The 20,127-nt window shown below is 39.2% G+C and overlaps 1 protein-coding gene across 2 annotated transcripts in view; it reads right to left on the bottom strand.

Annotated features, from left to right (window-relative positions):
• Positions 1–2,865: 2,865 nt before the first annotated feature.
• The window catches only part of LOC118716910 (coiled-coil domain-containing protein 170), a 29,008-nt gene continuing 11,746 nt past the window's right edge, over positions 2,866–20,127 (bottom strand). The window contains exons 3-8 of one of the 2 annotated variants that reach the window (XM_036434422.2): positions 19,771–20,027; positions 14,243–14,378; positions 10,913–11,101; positions 6,719–6,946; positions 5,273–5,491; positions 2,866–3,137 (exon numbers count right to left, since the gene is read on the bottom strand). In XM_036434422.2, coding sequence (XP_036290315.1) covers positions 2,976–3,137; positions 5,273–5,491; positions 6,719–6,946; positions 10,913–11,101; positions 14,243–14,378; positions 19,771–20,027 — 1,191 coding nt within the window. In that variant the 3' untranslated portion in view covers positions 2,866–2,975. The remainder of the gene's footprint in view (positions 3,138–5,272; positions 5,492–6,718; positions 6,947–10,912; positions 11,102–14,242; positions 14,379–19,770; positions 20,028–20,127) is intronic. The other variant, XM_045579876.1, reaches the window with a different exon arrangement.

Below are 20,127 nucleotides of genomic sequence, written 5' to 3'. Positions count from 1 at the left end.
GCTGACGGCCCTCCTTCCAGGCCGGCCGACCCCGCGGCTGCCCGGACACAGAGGCAGGGACGCTGCAGGGACCTAAAACAGCGGGTGGGGCTTCGCCTTGGTCCAGCCTCAGTCCCCTGAGACCTTAAAGTTGCGGGCGCCACCCAGACCCTCCGACTCCGCCTTGGGGTGGGGGCCCCAACCCGTTTGCCGGGCCGAGGAGCGAGGACGCCGGAAGCCGACCCCACTCCACAGGCTTAACCTCGAGGGCAAGCCCGGCGCCGCGCCACGCTCTCCCAAGAAACCCTGCGCCCGCCTCACTTTCCGTTGTTTCCCGGTGAGACCACCTCTTCGGCTTCGCTCCCGCCCCCGATAGGCTAGAATGGAGGCCCGACCTCCTCCTCAGCGGGTTCCCGCCCCGCACGGAGACCCGACCTGAAACGACTCCTCCCACCAGCCAGTCATCGCCGCCAGCCAGTCATGGAGCGCTACTCGGCGTCGTCTTCGCCCACTTCCGCCTCTGGAGCCGCCCGGCCACGCCCCCAGGCCGGAGCCGCGCTGGCCCCGTCCGCGCAGGCGCAGCTAGGTCAGGAACGCGCATGCGCAGGAGCGCGGACTTCCCTCCCCGGACCGGGTAAGCGAGGGATGTGGGACGGGCTGACTCGCTGCTGTGGGAGGAGTCGCGTCTACAGTTGGGCTGCGTTGACTGTGAAATCCCGAGTGGGAGTCGGGCACAGGAAGCACCTGCACCTGTCATGCTCGAATGGCCCCTCCCTCGCCGAAGTGGACACCTCCATAAATGTAGGAATATTTATTTTGTCAGCCACAAAGTTTGTGATACTTCGTTACCGAAGGAGCAGGAAACGAATACATTGTCTGTTTTCCAAAGTAAATTTACCAATATACACACAAATGGAGCTTTGAAAAAAGTATGCAGACTTCAGCCTCACACCACACTAACTGAACTGTAACCTCTGGATAGGCTCAGAAAAAGGAGTTCATTAGGTGAGTCTGACACATCCTGGAGGCTGAGAACCACCTTGCCCACTAGTAAATCTAGATCCAGATCCCATCATGGAAGAACAGTGTGGCCGTGATTTGGCCACAGCACTGAAAGCAGTTCTGGTAAAGATTGTTCCAGGTACCGGAAGGGTCCCTCTCCCTCCTCTGTTCAGAGCTAACATAACCAACCTTTTATTCTGCTGTGATTGAAGAATCAGTTTATACTAACACAGTTCACAAAGAACCATTAAGGCTGAAGCCTCTCTCTATTTATAGAATATTTTTCTTTAATATGCTACTAAAATGGCTTTCAGAAACTGCCACATCTTGGCTTCTTGACCTTCATGGAGATCTTGCTCCTAGGAGCTGGCAGGACTCCTGGTTCCTCAGAGAAGAGCAGCTCTGGAACGTGGGCGACAGTCTGCCTGGCTCATGGGATCGTGCAGACTTTGCAATCCTTGTGCTGAGGCTGCAGCAGGCAGCTGACCCTTGGGGAGTCCTGAACAAGAAAGTAGTTGAGCAAGTTGGGCTACAGGTGGAGGTTCTGGGCAGGGTCCCCTCATGCTAACCCAAGGATATTCTTGAAAGGTAAGTGAGCTTCTTACTTGCAGCCAAGGATCTTGGGATTCCTTAGTAGTGATACCACCAACTGCTGGGCCTCTACTTGATGACCAATTTAAAAGTCCTGAGAAGCCCTGTGCAGTTTCCATCACAAAACTATGTCATCAAAATGAATGAAGAGCAATCCAGTGTTGAAACTGTAAACTACTTGGGGCTAATACTTGGAATATTTTCCTGACAAATGTCAGATATCTCTGTTTGCCTTTAAAATTTAAAATACTCCCTGGCATGCTGATCCCTGCAGTGCACGAGAGTGCCTTGGCATTCAGTTTGAGCGCCATGGCTATGAGGGTTTAAAAATGAGTGATTCTCACCCAGCCTTTGTGGCTCAGTGATTGAGTGCTAACCCATGGACCAGGAGGTCACTGGTTAGATTCCTGGTGAGGACAACATGCCCAGGTTGAATGCTCCATCCCCAGTAGGGAGTGTGCAGGAGGCATCCAATTAATAATTCTCTCATATCATTGTTTTTATATCCCTCTTCCTTCCTTTCCCTGAAATCAATAAAAATTATTTTTGAAAAAGAGCGATTCTCATTTTTTCTTAGAATGAGTATTCAAGATGATCATTTCTTCCAAAGTGCTACTACAGTAAGGTCCAATGTAACCTGACTCCTTCCACCCTGAAGACCCCCTAAAACGAAGCCCACAGGAGATTCTTTTAAATGACCACAGCAGGCACTGAGTCTCCACAGGCTTGTCTAGATTCTGACATTCCTACAGAGGACAACTTAGATAAATTTAAAATTCCCTTGGAAGAGGAGCAATTAACTATTTTAAATAAAATAAATTAGAAATGATACTATTTAGAAAGTAGCCCATTAATTTAGAAATTGGCCTACTATTAGGCAAACACTACTAGACAATATTAAATGCTAAGAAAATAAAAAACCTAATACAGTCGATTGAACACTTACAAGAATTCTTGGTGACTTTTCCTACCCTGCAGTATTTCATACTGATTTTCACAATTACCAAAGAGATAAAATAGATTCAAATTACAAAATACAACTATACCTGGATTCATAAGTGGACATAACCAACCAATTTTTCATTCTAGAAACAGACTGTTAGCTATAGATATAAATATTCTAAACAAAAATTCTGATTGATATCCTGCTTAAAATACAGTTAATAATAAAGATAACTGGATATTACCATAGTACAAGTAACAATCCAGACTAGACCATAAATAAATGTATAGAACACTTATGATTATGACAAAAGTTGAATGCCAAACATCAAAGGAGAGAACAGACTGAAGTAAACAATTTCCGAAGCCTTTAATTCATCATGTAGCCACACTCAAGATGTTGAAGGAAATGTCTGTATCTGCCAGGTTCTTGTTGGCAGCAATGAGAAGGCAGAACTTTTTTATGCCTTTTTCTGTCCAATCTCACCATCAGAAGCAATCTTTGATTTGTTAGATGCTTCATAAGTTTGGATAATAAGTCTTAGGTGAGTAATGATTTCCTTGTCTGCTGTTTTCATGTTAAATCCCAACATCTTCATGATAGTTTCTCGAAAGTTGACTTCCTTCAAAGAACCACCACAAAATTTGAGACATGTCATTAGTTTTGGTCACCTACTTACTGTATATGATGAAATTGGTATGAGAAATTTAGTCTTATTTAACATTTCTTTGTGAAATATAACATTCTATATTCAAATATTTTCAACCTAGAAAAATGGTCTCCTCTGTTACAAGTAACCTTTATATAAAATTTTCTTTTAATATTTTTTCTTATTTTTACACTTTATAGACTAAACTTAATTTTATTGCTGCTTATGTTTCATCCGTAAGGTAACTTCTTTTTGAACTTCTGTTTTGCTATAGGGTAAGAGCAGCAAATACATATCTCTAAATACATATCTCTCCACCCATCCTTCTAAAACCATAATGATCAACAAGGAAAGCAGATAACATCCATAAGTCATGCCTAAAACAACTAGAGAATACCACAGACTTCAGTTTGCGTGTAAGAGAGGGAATAAATACCCTAAACCAGCAGAGGTAGCTCCAGAGTCCACGCTGGAGGAGGCATCTAGTTTCTACTGGTGACCCAGAAACAGGAGAATGCATAAATGAGGAAATACTAATATTAAGAACAAGTCTGAGCTGAAACCGGTTTGGCTCAGTGGATAAAGCGTCAGTCTGCGGACTGAAAGGTCCCAGGTTCAATTCCAGTCAAGGGCATGTACCTTGGTTGCAGGCACATCCCCAGTGGGGGGTGTGCAAGAGGCAGCTGGTCGATGATTCTCTCTCATCGACATTTCTAACTCTCCATTCCTCTCAATCTCTGTGTAAAAATCAATAAAATTAAAATAAAAAAAAGTCTGAGATCTGGTGGATCAGAACCCTGGTAAGTGGGGAAGGGCAAGAAAGGGAGCTGGAAAAAAAGAAAAAAGGCAATATCACTCAGACTGTTCAGGTGATGAAAATACTCTCCTCAAAATGCCTGATATGAATTAAATATTGGATAAGGATTTGCAGACATGGGATAAAAACACCTTTCTAAACGTATTATTTCAGAATAGAAACAATATACTATGTGTAAGATACTCTGTGGATAAAGAAGTGTTAATGGAATTCAAACAAGAATAAGACAAAAATCTTCTCAGAAATGAAGACTAAACTACAGAATGCCCAAAGGAGAAGAGATTGACTGAAAATATAACAAGGAACACTAAAAAGAATAAAAACAATCAAGGATGTGAAGAGGCACAAGTTAAAAAAGAGAAAAAGAAAATAATATCATCCCTTGATTTTTTAAGACTCTTAAAATTAAAGTTGCATATTTCTTAAGCAACTAATATATGAAGGTATGACATATAATCCCACAATAGCCTAAAATTATCAGGTTTTTAAGAATTCTTAAAATACCTGTTTTATAAAAACAATGGAAATCTAGGCAAGGTTAGAAGCACTGCCCTCTTGTCCTAGAAAGTGACCCAGCCCCAAACATGGTTTCTCCTGAACTTCATATATATATATATATTTAATTTTTTACAGAGAGGAACGGAGAGGGATAAAGAGTTAGAAACATCAATAAAAGAGAAACATCAACAGCTGTCTCTTGCACACTCCCTACTGGGGATGTGCCCGCAACCAAGGTACATGCCCTTGACAGGAATCGAACAGGGGACCCTTCAGTCCGTGGCCGACACTCTATCCTCTGAGCCAAATGAGTTAGGGCTCCCCTGAATTTCTATTCCATCATCTCTGCCCTCCCTGTCTTTGGTTAGTCCAAGGATGTGTGCACAAACTTAAGCTAAGATAATCATCTATCCCACCATCACCACTGTAAATTCACCAAGGATAGGCATTTGATCTGAGCCCGGCTTATAAAGACCCTTTCTTGAGATTGTCCCAGAAACTCTTCAACTATAAAACGCTGTGGTTTTCAGTCAGATAGACAAGCTGACACACAGAGCTGCCAAGAAGAGATGCTGAGGAAGGCCTTACAAGTCTCCAGGTGCTCATCCTAGGGCCCAGGTGCATCTCTGCCCCCTTCCCCGCCCCCAGCTCTGGTTGTTTAACTCCTTTTGATTCCATAAGCCAATAAATTCCCTTTTGTCTAAGTTAGGCAGAGTCTAAGTTGAGGTGAGTGTTTATCACTTCAACTTAAAAAATCTTAATATAGTAATGATAATTTAAAAAAAACAAAAACCTCTTGTGGTCGTCCTGATACTTCTTCAAGCGTGCTCTTTGCTGTGCAGAGCTCAGGAGTGACAGCATGTAACATGTGATGGGTCCCATCTTTGTCCCATCTTGCCTCTTGCTTGGTAGGGTCTAATGTAGTTTTCAAGTTATTTGTTTTCATAGCTGCCTTCCCTTTTATTGCTTCAACTTTTATTGAAGATTGCCTGAGCTTCTGAATTGTTTTGTCCTGTGAGGGAATAAAGTTAAGGTTGGGGGAAAGGAAGACGACTGTGATTAGATCTCTTTTAAATAATAGGTAGGCATGATGAATGATAACTCATGTTTATATTCTTTCTTAAAAAGAGAGAGAGAGAGAGAGAGAGAGAGAGAGAGAGAGAGAGAGAGAGAGAGAGAGAGGTAGATACATGGAAAAGAAAGAAAATCCCACAACTTGTGAATTAAGAGGACATTTCTCCACCATCATACTCATCAATAACCAACAATCACTGAACACTTTTGTAAACTAGGTACTTGGGTTTAAAGAGGGTGAACAAGTGTTCCAGGTCCTCAAAAGTCTTATAGTGCAGCCTGTGCTAATTAAATACAGAAATAGAGACAATAAGTGGCTCTGTAGTAAGAGAAATAATGCTGATAAAAAAGTTGATCAGTAAGTATTTAGTGCCTTGGTTGCGGGCATATCCTCAGTAGGGGATGTGCAAGAGGCAGCTGATCGATGACTCTCTCTCATCGATGATTCTAACTCTCTATCTCTCTCCCTTCCTCTCTGTACAAAATCAATAAAATATATATATTTTTAAAGTGATATTTGAGCCGAAACCGGTTTGGCTCAGTGGATAGAGCGTCGGCCTGCAAACTGAAAGATCCAGGGTTTGATTCCCTTCAAGGGCATGTACCTTGGTTGTGGGCACATCCCCAGTAGGGGGTGTGCAAGAGGCAGCTGATCGATGACTCTCTCTCATGATGTTTCAAACTCTCTATCTCTCTCCCTTCCTCTCTGTAAAAAATCAATTTAAAAAAAAAAAAAAATATATATATATATATATATATATATATATATATATATATATATATAATATTTGAAATACTACAACTGAAGCTTGAAATAGAGAAGGTCTGAAGAGGAGCCCTAAATGACGAAAACGTTTATTACCTCAATAAAAAAGACAAAAGTAAGACTAAAACAAAAAAGCAAGGGATCTAGAAGTTACTTTTGAGGAGAAGGGAGAGGAATGCTTAATGGCTTTCATGGGATTGATATTAGTCTTTTTTTTTTAAGATTAGTAGATTTGTAGGCATCAACTTTTATTATTAATATGTTTTAATGTTATATATTTTGTATGCATGTAAAATAATTTTAACATTAATTTCTAAAAGTTTGATGAGAAATATGCAGCTAAAATAGTAACAATCAAAGCTTAAATATATTTTTGAAAGCCTTACTTCCATTACTTACTTTAAGGACAGTTACTCTTGTCAGTTGGGCTTTCATATTTTTATTTAACAATTTCAACTCACTGAGCTTTTTCTGAAGTTGCTGAATTTCGTCCTCTAATCTTTGAGTTGTTGCAATCTGCAAATTCTGCTTAATACTCAGTAATGTTTTTTGTTTGTTGTCTTTCTCTGGCTGTTTAAACCTCTTGCTGTTCTCATCTATTCTGGAGTTTTTAGTCCTGGAGTTTTCCTTTGAAGAAATCAATAATATTGAAATAAAGAAGTTGTGCTTTATGATGCTGTTCTACACTAGCAAACCAGATCTACTCTACACTGATAACCTGGAGACTAAACTATTTACGTAAGTAAATATTTTTTCACCATAAATATGCATTATTAAAATAATCCAGAAAGTAAAATATGACAATAAAAGTGATGGCTCAGTGCTATCAAGGGTACAATTAGTAGACAATTTTATTAACATCAGGTGGTAGCAGAGTACCTCAACTTTTCTAGGGATGTATTATAGGAAAAACCCAATATTTATATAACAATTCATGCACCAAGATATTATTTACAATATTATTCATAACATGAAAAACAAAAGTGATGAATAGCAAGAACCTACAACCTAGATTACTCTACCAGCAAAGCTATCATTCAGAATTGAAGAGCAGCCAAAACAGGTTTGGCTCAGTGGATAGAGTGTTGGCCTGCAGACTGAAAGGTCCCCAGGTTCAATTCCTGTCAAGGGCATGTACCTTGGTTGCGGGCACATCCCCATTGGGGGGTGTGCAGGAGGCAGCTGTTCAATGTTTCTTTCTCATCAATGTTTCTAACTCTCTCTCCCTCTCCCTTCCTCTCTGTTAAAGAAATCAATAAAATATATATATTTTTTTAAAGAAAAAAAAGAATTGAAGAGCAGTTAAAGAGCTTCACAGATAAGAAAAAGCTAAAGGAGTTTATCACCGCCAAACCAGTATTATATGAAATGCTGAAAGGTATTCTTTAAGAACAGGAAGAAGCCGAAACCAGTTTGGCTCAGTGGAAGAGCATCTCTCTGGAGATTGAGAGGTCCCGGGTTCGATTCTGGGCAAGGGCATGTACCTTGGTTGCGGGCACATCCCCTGTAGGGGGTGTGCAAGAGGCAGCTGATTGATGTTTCTAGCTTTCTATCTCTCTCTCTACCTCTCTGTAAAATATCAATAAAATATATTTTTTTAAAAAGAACAGGAAGAAGAAAAAGGTAAAGATAAAAATTATGAACAACAAATACATATCTATCAACAAGTGAATCTAAAAATCAAGTGAATAAAAAATCATAAACAGAATAAACTGCTAAATATAATAGAATCAGGGACATAGAAAAGGAAAGGGGTGTGGGGAGTATGGGAAGAGACTGGACAAAAATCATACACCTATGGATGAGGACAGTGGGGGGGGGGTGAAAGGGCAGAGGATGGGGTGGGAACCAGGTGGATGGGGAGCTATTGGGGGGGGGGGGGGCAGGAGAAGAGGAACAATTGTAATAATCTGAACAATATTTATTTTAAAAAATAAAATAAACAAAAAATATAAATATATTGAAGATTTTTTAAATCTATATTAGTAATAAGAATTTCAACTAGAAATGGGATAATATGCTGTTCACAATGAGCAGAAAAATCTATAAAAGAACAAATTTCACAAAGACATATGAGGGACTTACAGGAATTATATGAAGAACATTATAAAATCCTATTGGAATAGAGAAAATAAGATCTACTAAAGGGAAAGAGGTCATGTACCAAATTATCAAAAATTATCAGCCAAAACTGGTTTGGTTCAGTGGATAGAGCGTCAGCCTGTGGACTGAAGGGTCCTGGGTTCAATTCCGGTCAAGGGCACATACCTTGGTTGCAGGCACATCCCCAGTAGGGGGTGTGCAAGAGGCAGCTGATCGATGATTATTGATGTTTCTAGCTCCTACCCCAGTGCTGGTACCTCAGGCTGCTCCCCTCGCCCCAGGCTGGGGGACATCAGACCATACCCCCTGCTCAGTGGGGCTTGACCGGATCTTAGGCCATATCCCTCACCTGGGGTGGGGCTTGATGGGGGACCTCAAGTCACGCCCTCTGCCACGGACCAAGCTGGGTGACCTCAGGCTGCACTTCCTGCCCAATAGGGCTTACAAGGGTGTGACTGGCTGGGTCTGGATCTAGCCCAATTGGGAAGGGAGGGATGGCGGGGAAGGGGGAGGGGGGTAGCCTGGTCTGGGTCTTGCACAATTTTGAGGCACACGAGGGTAGGCGGGAACTTAACTCTGGGTCCCGTGGTGCACCCCAGACTCTGACAGGAGGATTTTCATATACATTTTACTAATTTTCTTTCATCTCTAACACTTCTATTATAGAGCAATATTAAAATATTTCTTCTAATTAATCCCTTTTTAATGTGCATGAATTTCATGCACTGGACCACTAGTATCATAATAAAAAGCTTTGCACAGCAAAAGAAACTATCAACAAAATAACAAGAAAACCCATTGCATGGGAGAACATATATGCCAATATTATCTCCGATACGGGTTTAATCTCCAAAGTTTATAGGGAACCCATACAACTTAACAAAACAAAGGTAAAAAAAATCCAATTAAAAAATAGGTAAAGGGCCTAAATAGACACTTTTTGAAAGAGGACGTACAGAAGGCCAAGAGACATATGAAAACATGTTCAAAGTCACTAATATCTGACAGATGCAAATCAAAATGATAATGAAGTACCATCTCACACCTATCAGAATGGCTATTATCAAGAAAGGACAAGTGCTGGTGAGATGTGAAGAAAAATGAACCCTCATGCACTGCTGGTGGGAATGCAGACTGGTGCAACCACTGTAGAAAACAATATAGAATTTTCTCAAAAAATAAAAATGGAACTCCCATTTGACCCAGTAATCCCACTTCTAGGAATATATCCCAAGGAACCAGAAACATCAACCAGAAAAGATATATGCACCCCTATGTTCATAGCAGCACAATTTACCATAGCTAAGATTTGGAAACAGCCTAAGTGCCCATCAGCAGATGAATGGATTAAAAACCGTGGTACAGCCACCTAATGGAATACTAGGCTGCTATAAAAAATAAGAAACTCTTACAATTTGCAACAGCATGGATGGACTTGGAGAGCATTATGCTAAGCAAAATAAGCCAGCTGGAGGAAGATAGATACCACATGATCTCACTAATTTATGGGATATAGCGAACAACATACACTGATGAACAAAAAATAGATCCAGAGACAGAGAAGCATCCAACTGACTGTCAAAACTCAGAGGGAATGCAGAGATGGGCAGGTAAGAGATCAACCAAAGGACTTGTATGCATGCATACAAGCATTACCAATGGACACAGACACTAAGTGGTGCGGGCATGTACTGGGGGATGGGAGTGGCTGGGGAGAGGACAGTGGGGGAAAATATTATTGTAATAGCTATGTACAGGCCAGGGAGGGGAAGGGGGTGTACTTAAATATCAGGAAGACTGCTCTGTAAAGTATATGATTGTCTAACCACTATGCTGTACACCTGAAACTAATACAGAATAATGCTGAATGTAAACTATAATTGAAAAAAAAGATGGAAAGTTGTATATAATTTTCATCACAATAAAAAAATTTTAGGATCCAACCTTCAGATACTAGTCACAGAAGGAGAGAATATAGAAGAGTTAAAAATAAATAAATAAAAAGAAAAAAAATAGAGGGTGTAAAATGTTGAAATAAATGATTAAATTGGCAGATGAAAGACTTAGATTAAAAAGTTCAGCCCTGCTGGTGTGGCTAAGTGGTTGAGTGTCAACTAGGAAGTTCCAGTTAGATTCCCAATCAGGGCACATGCAGGAGGCAGACGGTCAATGATTCTCTCTCATCATTGCTGTTTCTATTTCTCTCTCCCTTTTCCTTCCTCTCTGAAATCAATAAAAATATATTTTTTAAAAAGAAATACATTAATAAAAGCTCTCACAATAAATATCAAATATGTATAAAATGAGAAAGGGAATGTCTGAAGTGAGGAGCATTTTTTTTTTTTATAAAATCAGAAGGGTTTGTAGCAGGCTATTAAATTAAAATATTTAAAAAGTATAAGTAGTATTAACAGCTTTAAACATTAGATAATATAACAAAATATAATTTTCACTGTCAACGAAATGCCTTATACATCACAAAATTCTTACTTTATTTCTGCCCAAGTCTAATCTCGATTGAAAACAGTCATTAACAGCAATTTTTCCCTCCAGACGTTTCAAGGTTTTTTTTTGTTCTCTACACTTTTTTTCAGTTTGGGATAATTCTTCCTGGTGATATTGCAGCTGTTCCAGTCGCTTGGTGAGCAACTGAATTTCCTGCTTACAGCCTTCTGCTCCCTGTAAAGAAAAAATAAATTAATTAAACTTCCTGATGGTCCATGATTTCTATTTCATTTCAATACTGTGCAAGTTCTACTGTACTGATATTGTAGCAACATTAAGTTACTACTAGTAAATAGATGCTGGTTTCAAAAATAGGAAGGTTTAACATTTTAGTTCAAGCATGTCAAACTCAAAGACTAACACGGGCCAAATAGACAAGGTTTAAGTTTATGTGGGTCACAAAAAAAACACACACAAAAGCTTTAATTTTCACAGAAATGTAGGCTTATTTCAATAGAGACATACTGAATTCAAAGGGCTGAGATAAATGAGTCATCGTTAACATAAAATAGAATATTTTAATAAAAATTAATATTTTTTTCTTGAACATTAACTTACCAGAGTAACTGCATAAATTAATAAGGGTAACACAAATAAACCTATTTTTCTTATTCTCTGAAAGCAAAATATTTTCTGTTGCACACACTGAACAAGTCAGTCCAAGACTAATGACACGGCAATTGGCTGCTAAAATATTCACTGCTAGTATTAGTGGAGAGGAATGGTGTGCCTGCGCATAAGGCGTATAAGGGAAATGAATGCAACCCAATTATAGTAACCAGTTATTAGCGAACGCTGTAGTTTGTTATTAATAATTACATGCAACAGGATATTGTAAAAATTAAGTTACAAAATTTTTATTAAAACATTTCTTACATACTGTTATATTGGCTGGGCTGCAATAATATTTGTTGTGGGCTGCATGTGGCCCACGGGCCAGGAGTTTGACATGCTTGTTTTATAGTTAGTACTCAATAATAAACTTGTATGATGAATTTAAGAGGACAGTGTAAAGACATTTGGAACTCTATAATAAACAGGCTACTGTGTAGCAGGTTTTACTAACACATTGAATTAAAGCAACACCCATCTTCCTTTGAATTGTAGGGTGAAGAGGCATGAAATTTTGCAAAGTGATTGAACACAACAGGGAAATTTCATTTAAACCTGCAGGTTCAATCTCTTGATAGACTTGACCAATAAAGTCAAATAACTGATTTAACTATTTATTTTACTGCGCTGACTGAACTTTGTGCTCACGATGGAAACATTATCTACATCATACCACTATTTTTAAGCTAGCATTTATTGGGCTTACATTATATTTACCCATTTAATCCTTGCAACCACTCTGAGATTGGAACTATGCCCCCCTCCCCAATCCCTTTTCACCAGCCCCCACTCCCACCAAATTTTACAAATGAAACTAAGGCAAAGAGTGGATAAGTAACTTGCCTAATAGCAGAGTTGGCAATGGTAGAGCTGCGATTCATATAGGAGCTCACTATACTACCACATTATTGATGTTTTTATCTCCCTCTCCCTTCCACTATGAAATCAATAAAAAACACATATTTTTAAAAGACAAAAAAATAATATTACTTTAAAATACTTTGAAAGCAGTTCTAATTTTTCAAAATAAAGTTTTATTGATTTCAGAGAGGAAAAGAGAGGGAGAGCGAGATACAAACATCACTGAAGAGAATCATTGATTGGCTGCCTCCTGCACACCCCCTACTGGGGATTGAGCCTGCAACCTGAGCATATGCCCTGACCAGGAATTGAACCATGATCTCCTGGTTCACAGGTCAACGATCAACCACTGATCCATGCCAGCCGGGCATTTCTGAAATTTTTTAATGGAATACCTCACTTTAATTGGATTATGGGCCTTGTTTTATATTCAGATTATATAATAAAACTGTTGTAGTCTAAGAATTTCAAAATAAACTTTCACCAGTTCTTTGACCAGTGTCTGTCTCCTATCATTCTCCAGCATTCTTCTATAAGATCTTCTACCAATCCTGTTGCCATCTATGAACGACCAGATTCATTTCTTCCTTCTAAAATGAATTCATGCCATAACTTCTGACTCCAATGTTCAATGTAGATAATCCAACTAATTTAGCTTTAAAGTTCATTGCTTCTGTTTCAATAACTTTCACCTATACCTCTCTTCAATCCTTAAACCCAGATCTAAAAACCCGGACTTATCAGCACCAAAAAGTAAAACACAATAGAATTTTAAAACTTCAATATTTTAATATCTAGTAGACACTTTCTCCCAGCTCTCTATAAACTTTATCTATACCCTCTAAGCTTTTCTTCAAAATCCCGGAAATCTTCAACTTCTCCTTGCACTTTCTCTCCATACTTCAGAAAGCCTTCCAGTCAGCCATGCTGTACTGATTTCTTTTATCCTCCATAAGAAAAGGACCAACAAAGTGCTCAACATTGCCATTTATCTCCCAGAGTAACACAAAGTAATAAAAAATCCTGTTTCCTCAAAGATCCATCAGGATTTTTCTGGGGCCTGGCTAGTCTGGCTCAGGGTTGAGCATCCATCTATGAACTGGGAGGTCATGGTTCTATTCCCAGTCAGGGCACATGCTGGGGCTCAATACCCCATAGGGGGTGTGCAGGAGGCAGCCAAGCAATGATTCTCTCTCATCATTGACGTTTCTCTCTCTCCCTTCCTTCCTCTCTGAAATCAATAAAAATATATTTTTTAAAAAAGATTTTCTGGGGCTTCTTCTGATCAGATAGCGGTATAGGTAAATGTGATACTCACTGCCTCCTGCAACCACATCAAAATTTACAACTAAAATATAGAACAATGATCATTCAGAACCACCTGTATTACATGAAATGTTAAAGGGTCTTCTTAGAAAAGAGGAAAGATTAAAAATATAAATAAAATGGCAATAAATACATATGTATCAACAACTGAATCTAAAAAATAAAAATAAATGAACAAGCAGAACAGAAACAGAACAGACTCATAGATACAGGGAACATTTCAATGGTTGCCTGATGGGAGAGGGTATGGAGGGATGAGTAAAGAGGTGAAGGGATTTAGAAGTACAAATCAGTAGTTATAGTGTGGTCATGAGGGTGTAAAGTACAGCATAGGGAATATAGTCAATAATATTCTAATAACTATGTATGGTGTCAGATGGGTATGAGATTTTTCGGAACGATCACTAACTAAGTTTTATAATGTTTAATCCCTGGGGTATACACCTGAAATTAATATAATATTGTAATCAAATGTAACTGAAAAAAGTTAAAAGATCAATCAAAATTTATTCTTACCTTTATCATGAAACTACCCAAGGTATCTTCTTGTCCTTTCACATTCATGTAAGGAGTGAATCCATTAGCACCTGCTAATTTTTTCTCCAAAAGGTCTGCTTTTTGCTCTGCCCTTTCTCTTTCAACCAGATGTACTCTGTGTAAGGTAACAATGTCATGAAACCAGGTCAATATTCAAACTTCAATTAAAAATAATGAAATAAGCCCTGGCTGGTGTGGCTTGGTGCTTAGAGTGTCAGCCTGGGCACCAAGGACAAGTACCTGGGTTACAGGTTTGATCTCCAGCCCCTGTTGAGGCATGTGTGGGAGACAACCAATCAATATCTCTCTCTCACATCAATGTTTCCCTCTCTACCCCTCTACCTTTCACTCTCTCTCCATATGCCTTTGATTGGAATCAAACCGAGACCTTTCATTTTGCAGGCCAACACTATCCACTGAACCAAGCCAGCTAGGGCTAAGCCTGTATGGGAAAAAATGTCCTCACTCCTTGGATACAGGTTAAAATGATACTAACAATGAAAACAAATATTCCCCATTTAAAATATAGTAAGTATGTGTATTAAGTAAAAATGTAACTATTTCTAATGAGAGACGAGAAATGGAGAGAAATACAATCCAGTGTTAAATCCTGTAGTAGTTACCCTAGGGGAGATCAATTTTGAAACCATCCTTTTCAAGGAGAAATTTGAGTATGAATATTTGCTTGCCACTACTGGTAATAGTGTGATGATCAGGAGGTTCCACATGAATACAAATACTCTTATTTTAATAACACCTGAATGGCTCTTTTACAGGGATTTGATGAGGGGAAAGGAACTAGAAATAATGATACAGCAATAGAGAACAGCATATCTAAAATTTTATTATCAAATATGCAAACAGCTAATTATTTGTTTCTTATTTGATTACTATTTGCAAGGTATTGGTAATATTTTCTATCCTGTACTTAGGTTAAAGTTTTGATTCATCCTCCATGATTTTTATGTCTTTTTCTAAGAATTGCATCCTACAGAATTAATGAATTTGAGTTAGGTAAACAGATATTATCTGAATAATCTATAAAAAAAAAGTTTAATTCAAAAATTATGTTAGAGATAGGTAGGACACACTCAACAAGTCTAATATACCTGTAGGTCTAACATATTATAGCTCTACAATGAGAGTATAGACAGAATGGGATAGAAACAATATTGGAAAAAATAATTTCCAAGAATTTTCCAAACCTGGTGAAAGACATCAACTTATAGATTCAATAAGTTCTGCAAATCCTAAGCTTTGCTAAGACATATAGTCAAATTGTTATCAATTAAAAGCAGAGAAAAAGCACATATTACCTCAAAAGTACAACAATAAGATTGATGACTGAGTTTCCAACAGAAGCTATAGAAGTCAGAAGATAACCAAAAGACATCTTAGAGGGCTGAAAGTAAAAATAATGAAATCCCAGAATTCTATACACAATAAAAATAAAAAAAGAAAGAAAACACCACTCTTTAAAAGAAATAAAGACGAAATAAATGTAATTTCAGAAGAAAAAATGGAAAAATTGTCAGAAGAACTGCATTATAAAAAAGCTACAGGCAATTTCTCAGGATGAACAAAAATGATCCCTAGTGTGCAGAGAACTGTAGAAAAGAATATTTCTAACCAGTTTGGCTCAGTGGATAGAGTGTTGGCCTGCGAACTGAAGGGTCCCAGGTTCTATTCCAGTCAAGGACAATTACCTTGGTTGTGGGCACATCTCCAGTAGGGGGCATGCAAGAAGCAGCTGATCAATGTTTCTCTCTCATCAATGTTTCTAACTCTCTATCCCTCTCCCTTCTTCTTTGTAAAAAATCAATAAAATGTATTTAAAAAATAATATCAGGACCCTTCATTTCACAGGCCAACACTACCCACTGAGCCAAACCAGCCAGGGCTAAGCCTGTATGGTTTTATTGATCAGTGTCATCACCCCAATAAATCCAATTTTTTAAAAAATCTCTTCAAATGGAAATGTTAAGAAGTGAAAAAAGCCGAAACCAGTTTGGTTCAGTGGATAGAGCGTCGGCCTGCGGACTGAAAGGTCCCAGGTTTGATTCTGGTCAGGGGCATGTACATTGGTTGCAGGCACATCCCCAGTGAGGTGTGCAAGAGGCAGCTGATCGATGATTCTCGTCGATGTTTCTAACTCTCTATCCCTCTCTCTTCCTCTCTGTAAAAAATCAATAAAATATATATTAAAAATAAAAATTAAAAAATTAAAAATAAAAATAAATAAAAATAGGCAAAGGAAAAAAAATAGGCAAAGGATCTGAATAGATATTTCTATAAAGAAGATATACAGATGGCCAGTAAGCACATGAAAAGATGTTCAAAGTCTTTAGTCGTTATATACAGTACACGTAAATTAAAATTACAATGAGATTCAACTTCATATCTACCAGAATGGCTATACTGTTGAAAAATTGGAATCTTCATATATTGCAGATAGTAATTTAAAATTATATGGCTGCCTTGGAAAAGAGCCTGGGAGTTCCTTTAAAGTAAGTTTAAAAAGTTAAACACAGAGTTACTTTATGATCCAGCAACTGTTCTAAGGCAGTGTTTCCCAAAGTGTGGTACGCGTACCCCGAGGGGTACGGGAAGAGTTTGGTGGGGGTACGCGTTGCACGGGAGTTTGGTGGGGATATGCACTGCACTGTGCTTAGCTGCGCTTAATTCTACGTTCTCATGAGTATGAGGGGTACTCAGCATTACGAAAATTATAGAAGGAGTACATATATGTCAAAAGTTTGGGAAACACTGTTCTAAGGCATATACCTAAGTGAAATGAAACATATCTATACTAATAAAAGCTTTGGTGGCCCTTGTGCCCTCACACAACCTCCTGACATCCTCTCAAGATGGCCACCCCCATGTTGTCACATGATGGTTATCCCATGCCGTCACAAGAAGGCCTCCACCAGATGGCTGCCACAAGATGGATGCCAACAAGTTGGGTGCCATAAGATGGCCTGCAAGGGAAGGCAGTTGGGGGTGACCAGGATGGCAGGGGAGGGCAGTTGGGGGTGACCAGGCCGGCAGAGGAGGGCTGTTGGAGCAACCAGGCTGGCAGGAGAGGGTAGCTGGGAGCCATCATGCTGGCAGGGGAGGGCAGTTGGGAGTAAGATAAGGTTGGAAGGAGAAGACAGCTGGGGGCAACCAGTCCTGCAGGGGAGGTCAGCTGGGGTGACTGGGCTGGCAGGAGAGGACTGTTGGGGGTGACTGAGCTGGCAGGGGAGCAGTTAGGCATCAATCAGGCCAGCAGAGGAGCAGTTAGGGAACAATCAGGCTAGCAGGCAGAAGTAGTTAGGGACAATCAGGCAGGTAGGCAGGCAAGCATATAGGAGCCAGCAGTCCAGATTGTGAAAGGGATGTCCCAGATTGGAGAGGGTGCAGGCTGGGTTAAGGGACATCCCCCTCATGCACAAATTTCTACTATTTGCAAGCTTATGACAAACAACTTGTGAAAACAAACTAGAAAATTCCTGGCCCTCAGAGCCCAGTGCCTCTGCCAAGTCTTCTGGGGCAAACGTGAATGCCCTGTAGTGCATCGTGGAGATGATCAACAGTGCTGCATGCAGAAAACATGCAAGCATGCCCTACCAGTCAGTTGCCTATTGGGAAGCAACACCTTTGGGGAGGCCAGATCCTGTGCTTTACTCTGAAGCTTGTAGCAAAGAAGTTTGCTGAGGACCACCTTCAGGCCAAGAGTGATGAATGACTACCTCCAAGTCTCAAGAAAAGATTTTTCTTCTAACCAAATAAATTTTAGATATTTCACACCTTTCCTATGGCCTGGTCCTATATCCAAAATTCTATAAAAATTGTAGAGTTTCTACTCAACTAAGGAAACTGGGTAAAGGAGTAGACTTTTAAATAATAATGGCCAGGTTTGTTTGAAATGGTTTGAACTTAAGAAAAATAAAAATCTTACCACCAAATATACCAAAATGCAGCTCCATCATAAACAAATTACTATTGTTTCTATGCCTGAAATATTGTAGGTGTTTTATTTACTGGATATTTACATTTTGAAAGGAAAACATTTATTAAAAAATTTATATTTGTAATTTGTTGTTCCTAAGATTTTTTTTTACATGATAACACAATTTGTTCTTTTTTCACAAATTTACAATCCTTCTATATAACAAAAGCCTAATATGCTAAGTGTCCAGTCGTCTGATTGGCCTTTCAACCAATCAAAGCATAATATGGTGATGATATGCTATGATGTGTACTGATCACCAGGGGACAGATGCTCCAACTGGTAGGTTAGCTTGCTGCTGGGGTCTGGCCAAATAGGACTGAACGAGATGGGCCAGACATGCTCTGGAGCCCTCTCATAGTCCCTCCCCAAGTGGCCAACCTACTGCATCCCCAGTAGTGGGGTCTCTAGGCCTGGCCTGTGCCCTTTCACAATCTGGGCTGAGGGATCCTCCCCCCTCCCCTCCAGTACAGGGATTTTGTGCACCAGGACTCAAGTATATAATAAAAGGCCAATATGCAAATCAACTGAACTGCAGAACGACTGTTCACTATGATGCAAACTGACCACAAGGAGGCAGACACTCAATGCAGAAGCTGCCTCCTGCTGGTCAATGCACTCCCACAGGGGGAGTGCCACTCAGCCAGAAACCCTGAGCTGGGCTCACAGTTGGCAAGCAGGGGCGGTGGTGGGAGCCTCTCCTGCCTCCGCAGCAGTGCTAAGGACGTCCAACTGACAACTTAGGCCCCTTAGTCATACATCCCTTGAAGGCTCCCAGATTGCATGTCGGGCTGAGGGACACTCCCCTGCCCCCTGAGTGCACAAATTTCATTCACCGGGCCCCTAGTTTCTAAATAAAGATAAGCCAATGTAAAATTGGGGGGAAGAATAGGTTTTGTTAATAAAATGATATCTTTCTTTTTCTAAATGAGAAGATTGTTTAATTTTTAACATTAGACATGGGAGCTGTTTCTTGGCAAACTTGTTTGAAAAGATTAATGTGTTATAAAGCAGATTTTATCTTTGTCTTATTATTTTCCTCTACTCTATAGTTCTGGTTGTACTTTAAAAATACTTTGTTTTAGCCCTAACCAGTTTGACTCAGTGGATAGAACATCTGCCTGGGGACTGAAGGGTCCCGGATTCAATTCCAGTCAAGGGCACATGCCTGGGTTGTGGGCTTGTCCCTGGTAGGGAGTGAGTGGGGCATGCAGGAGGCAGTAAATGAATAATTCTCTCTCATCATTTATGTTTCTCTCTCTTTCTCCCTCTTCCTTTCTCTCTGAAATCAATAAAAATATTTTTAAATGCGTTATTTTAGGTCTTTTTTTTATAATTAATGATTTATTAAAATGTAACTGAAAAGTGATTTTTGCAGACCTTACTTTTTTTTAATTTTCACATTTTTATTTTAAATTTTCACATTTTTATTTTAGGTCTTTAAAAAGATCTTTATGACTTACAGACATTGCAAATTAAAAACAAAGTAATGTTGCAGGGGGAGATAATTCCCTACCTTAGACGGTTTTCTAGCTCAATAATTCTTTCATTTAGATCCAAGTTGCCTCTTTTAAGAGTCTGATTATTGATGCTTTTCAAAGATTTATCTCTAGTTAGAGAAGCAATAAGATCCTCCAACTCCTTGATATCACTTTTCAGGGAGATTATCTGGAACGACTGTTTCGAGTTATCTTCTTTGTAACTTTCTAGCTCATTCTTCATATCTTGCAACGAACTTTCTTTTATGAGAAGTTTGTTTTGAAGATTTCTTAGCTAATGAGAAGGGAAAAGCATTATTTAAAATCATTTATAATTTTGGTTTTAGAAAATTCATGATTTTCAATCAATATGGGTATTTAAATTATATGCTATC

The sequence above is a fragment of the Pipistrellus kuhlii genome, unplaced genomic scaffold, assembly GCF_014108245.1.
Source record: "Pipistrellus kuhlii isolate mPipKuh1 unplaced genomic scaffold, mPipKuh1.p scaffold_m20_p_1, whole genome shotgun sequence".
Classification (NCBI taxonomy): domain Eukaryota; kingdom Metazoa; phylum Chordata; class Mammalia; order Chiroptera; family Vespertilionidae; genus Pipistrellus; species Pipistrellus kuhlii.
This window is presented reverse-complemented; position numbering and strand designations above follow the sequence as displayed.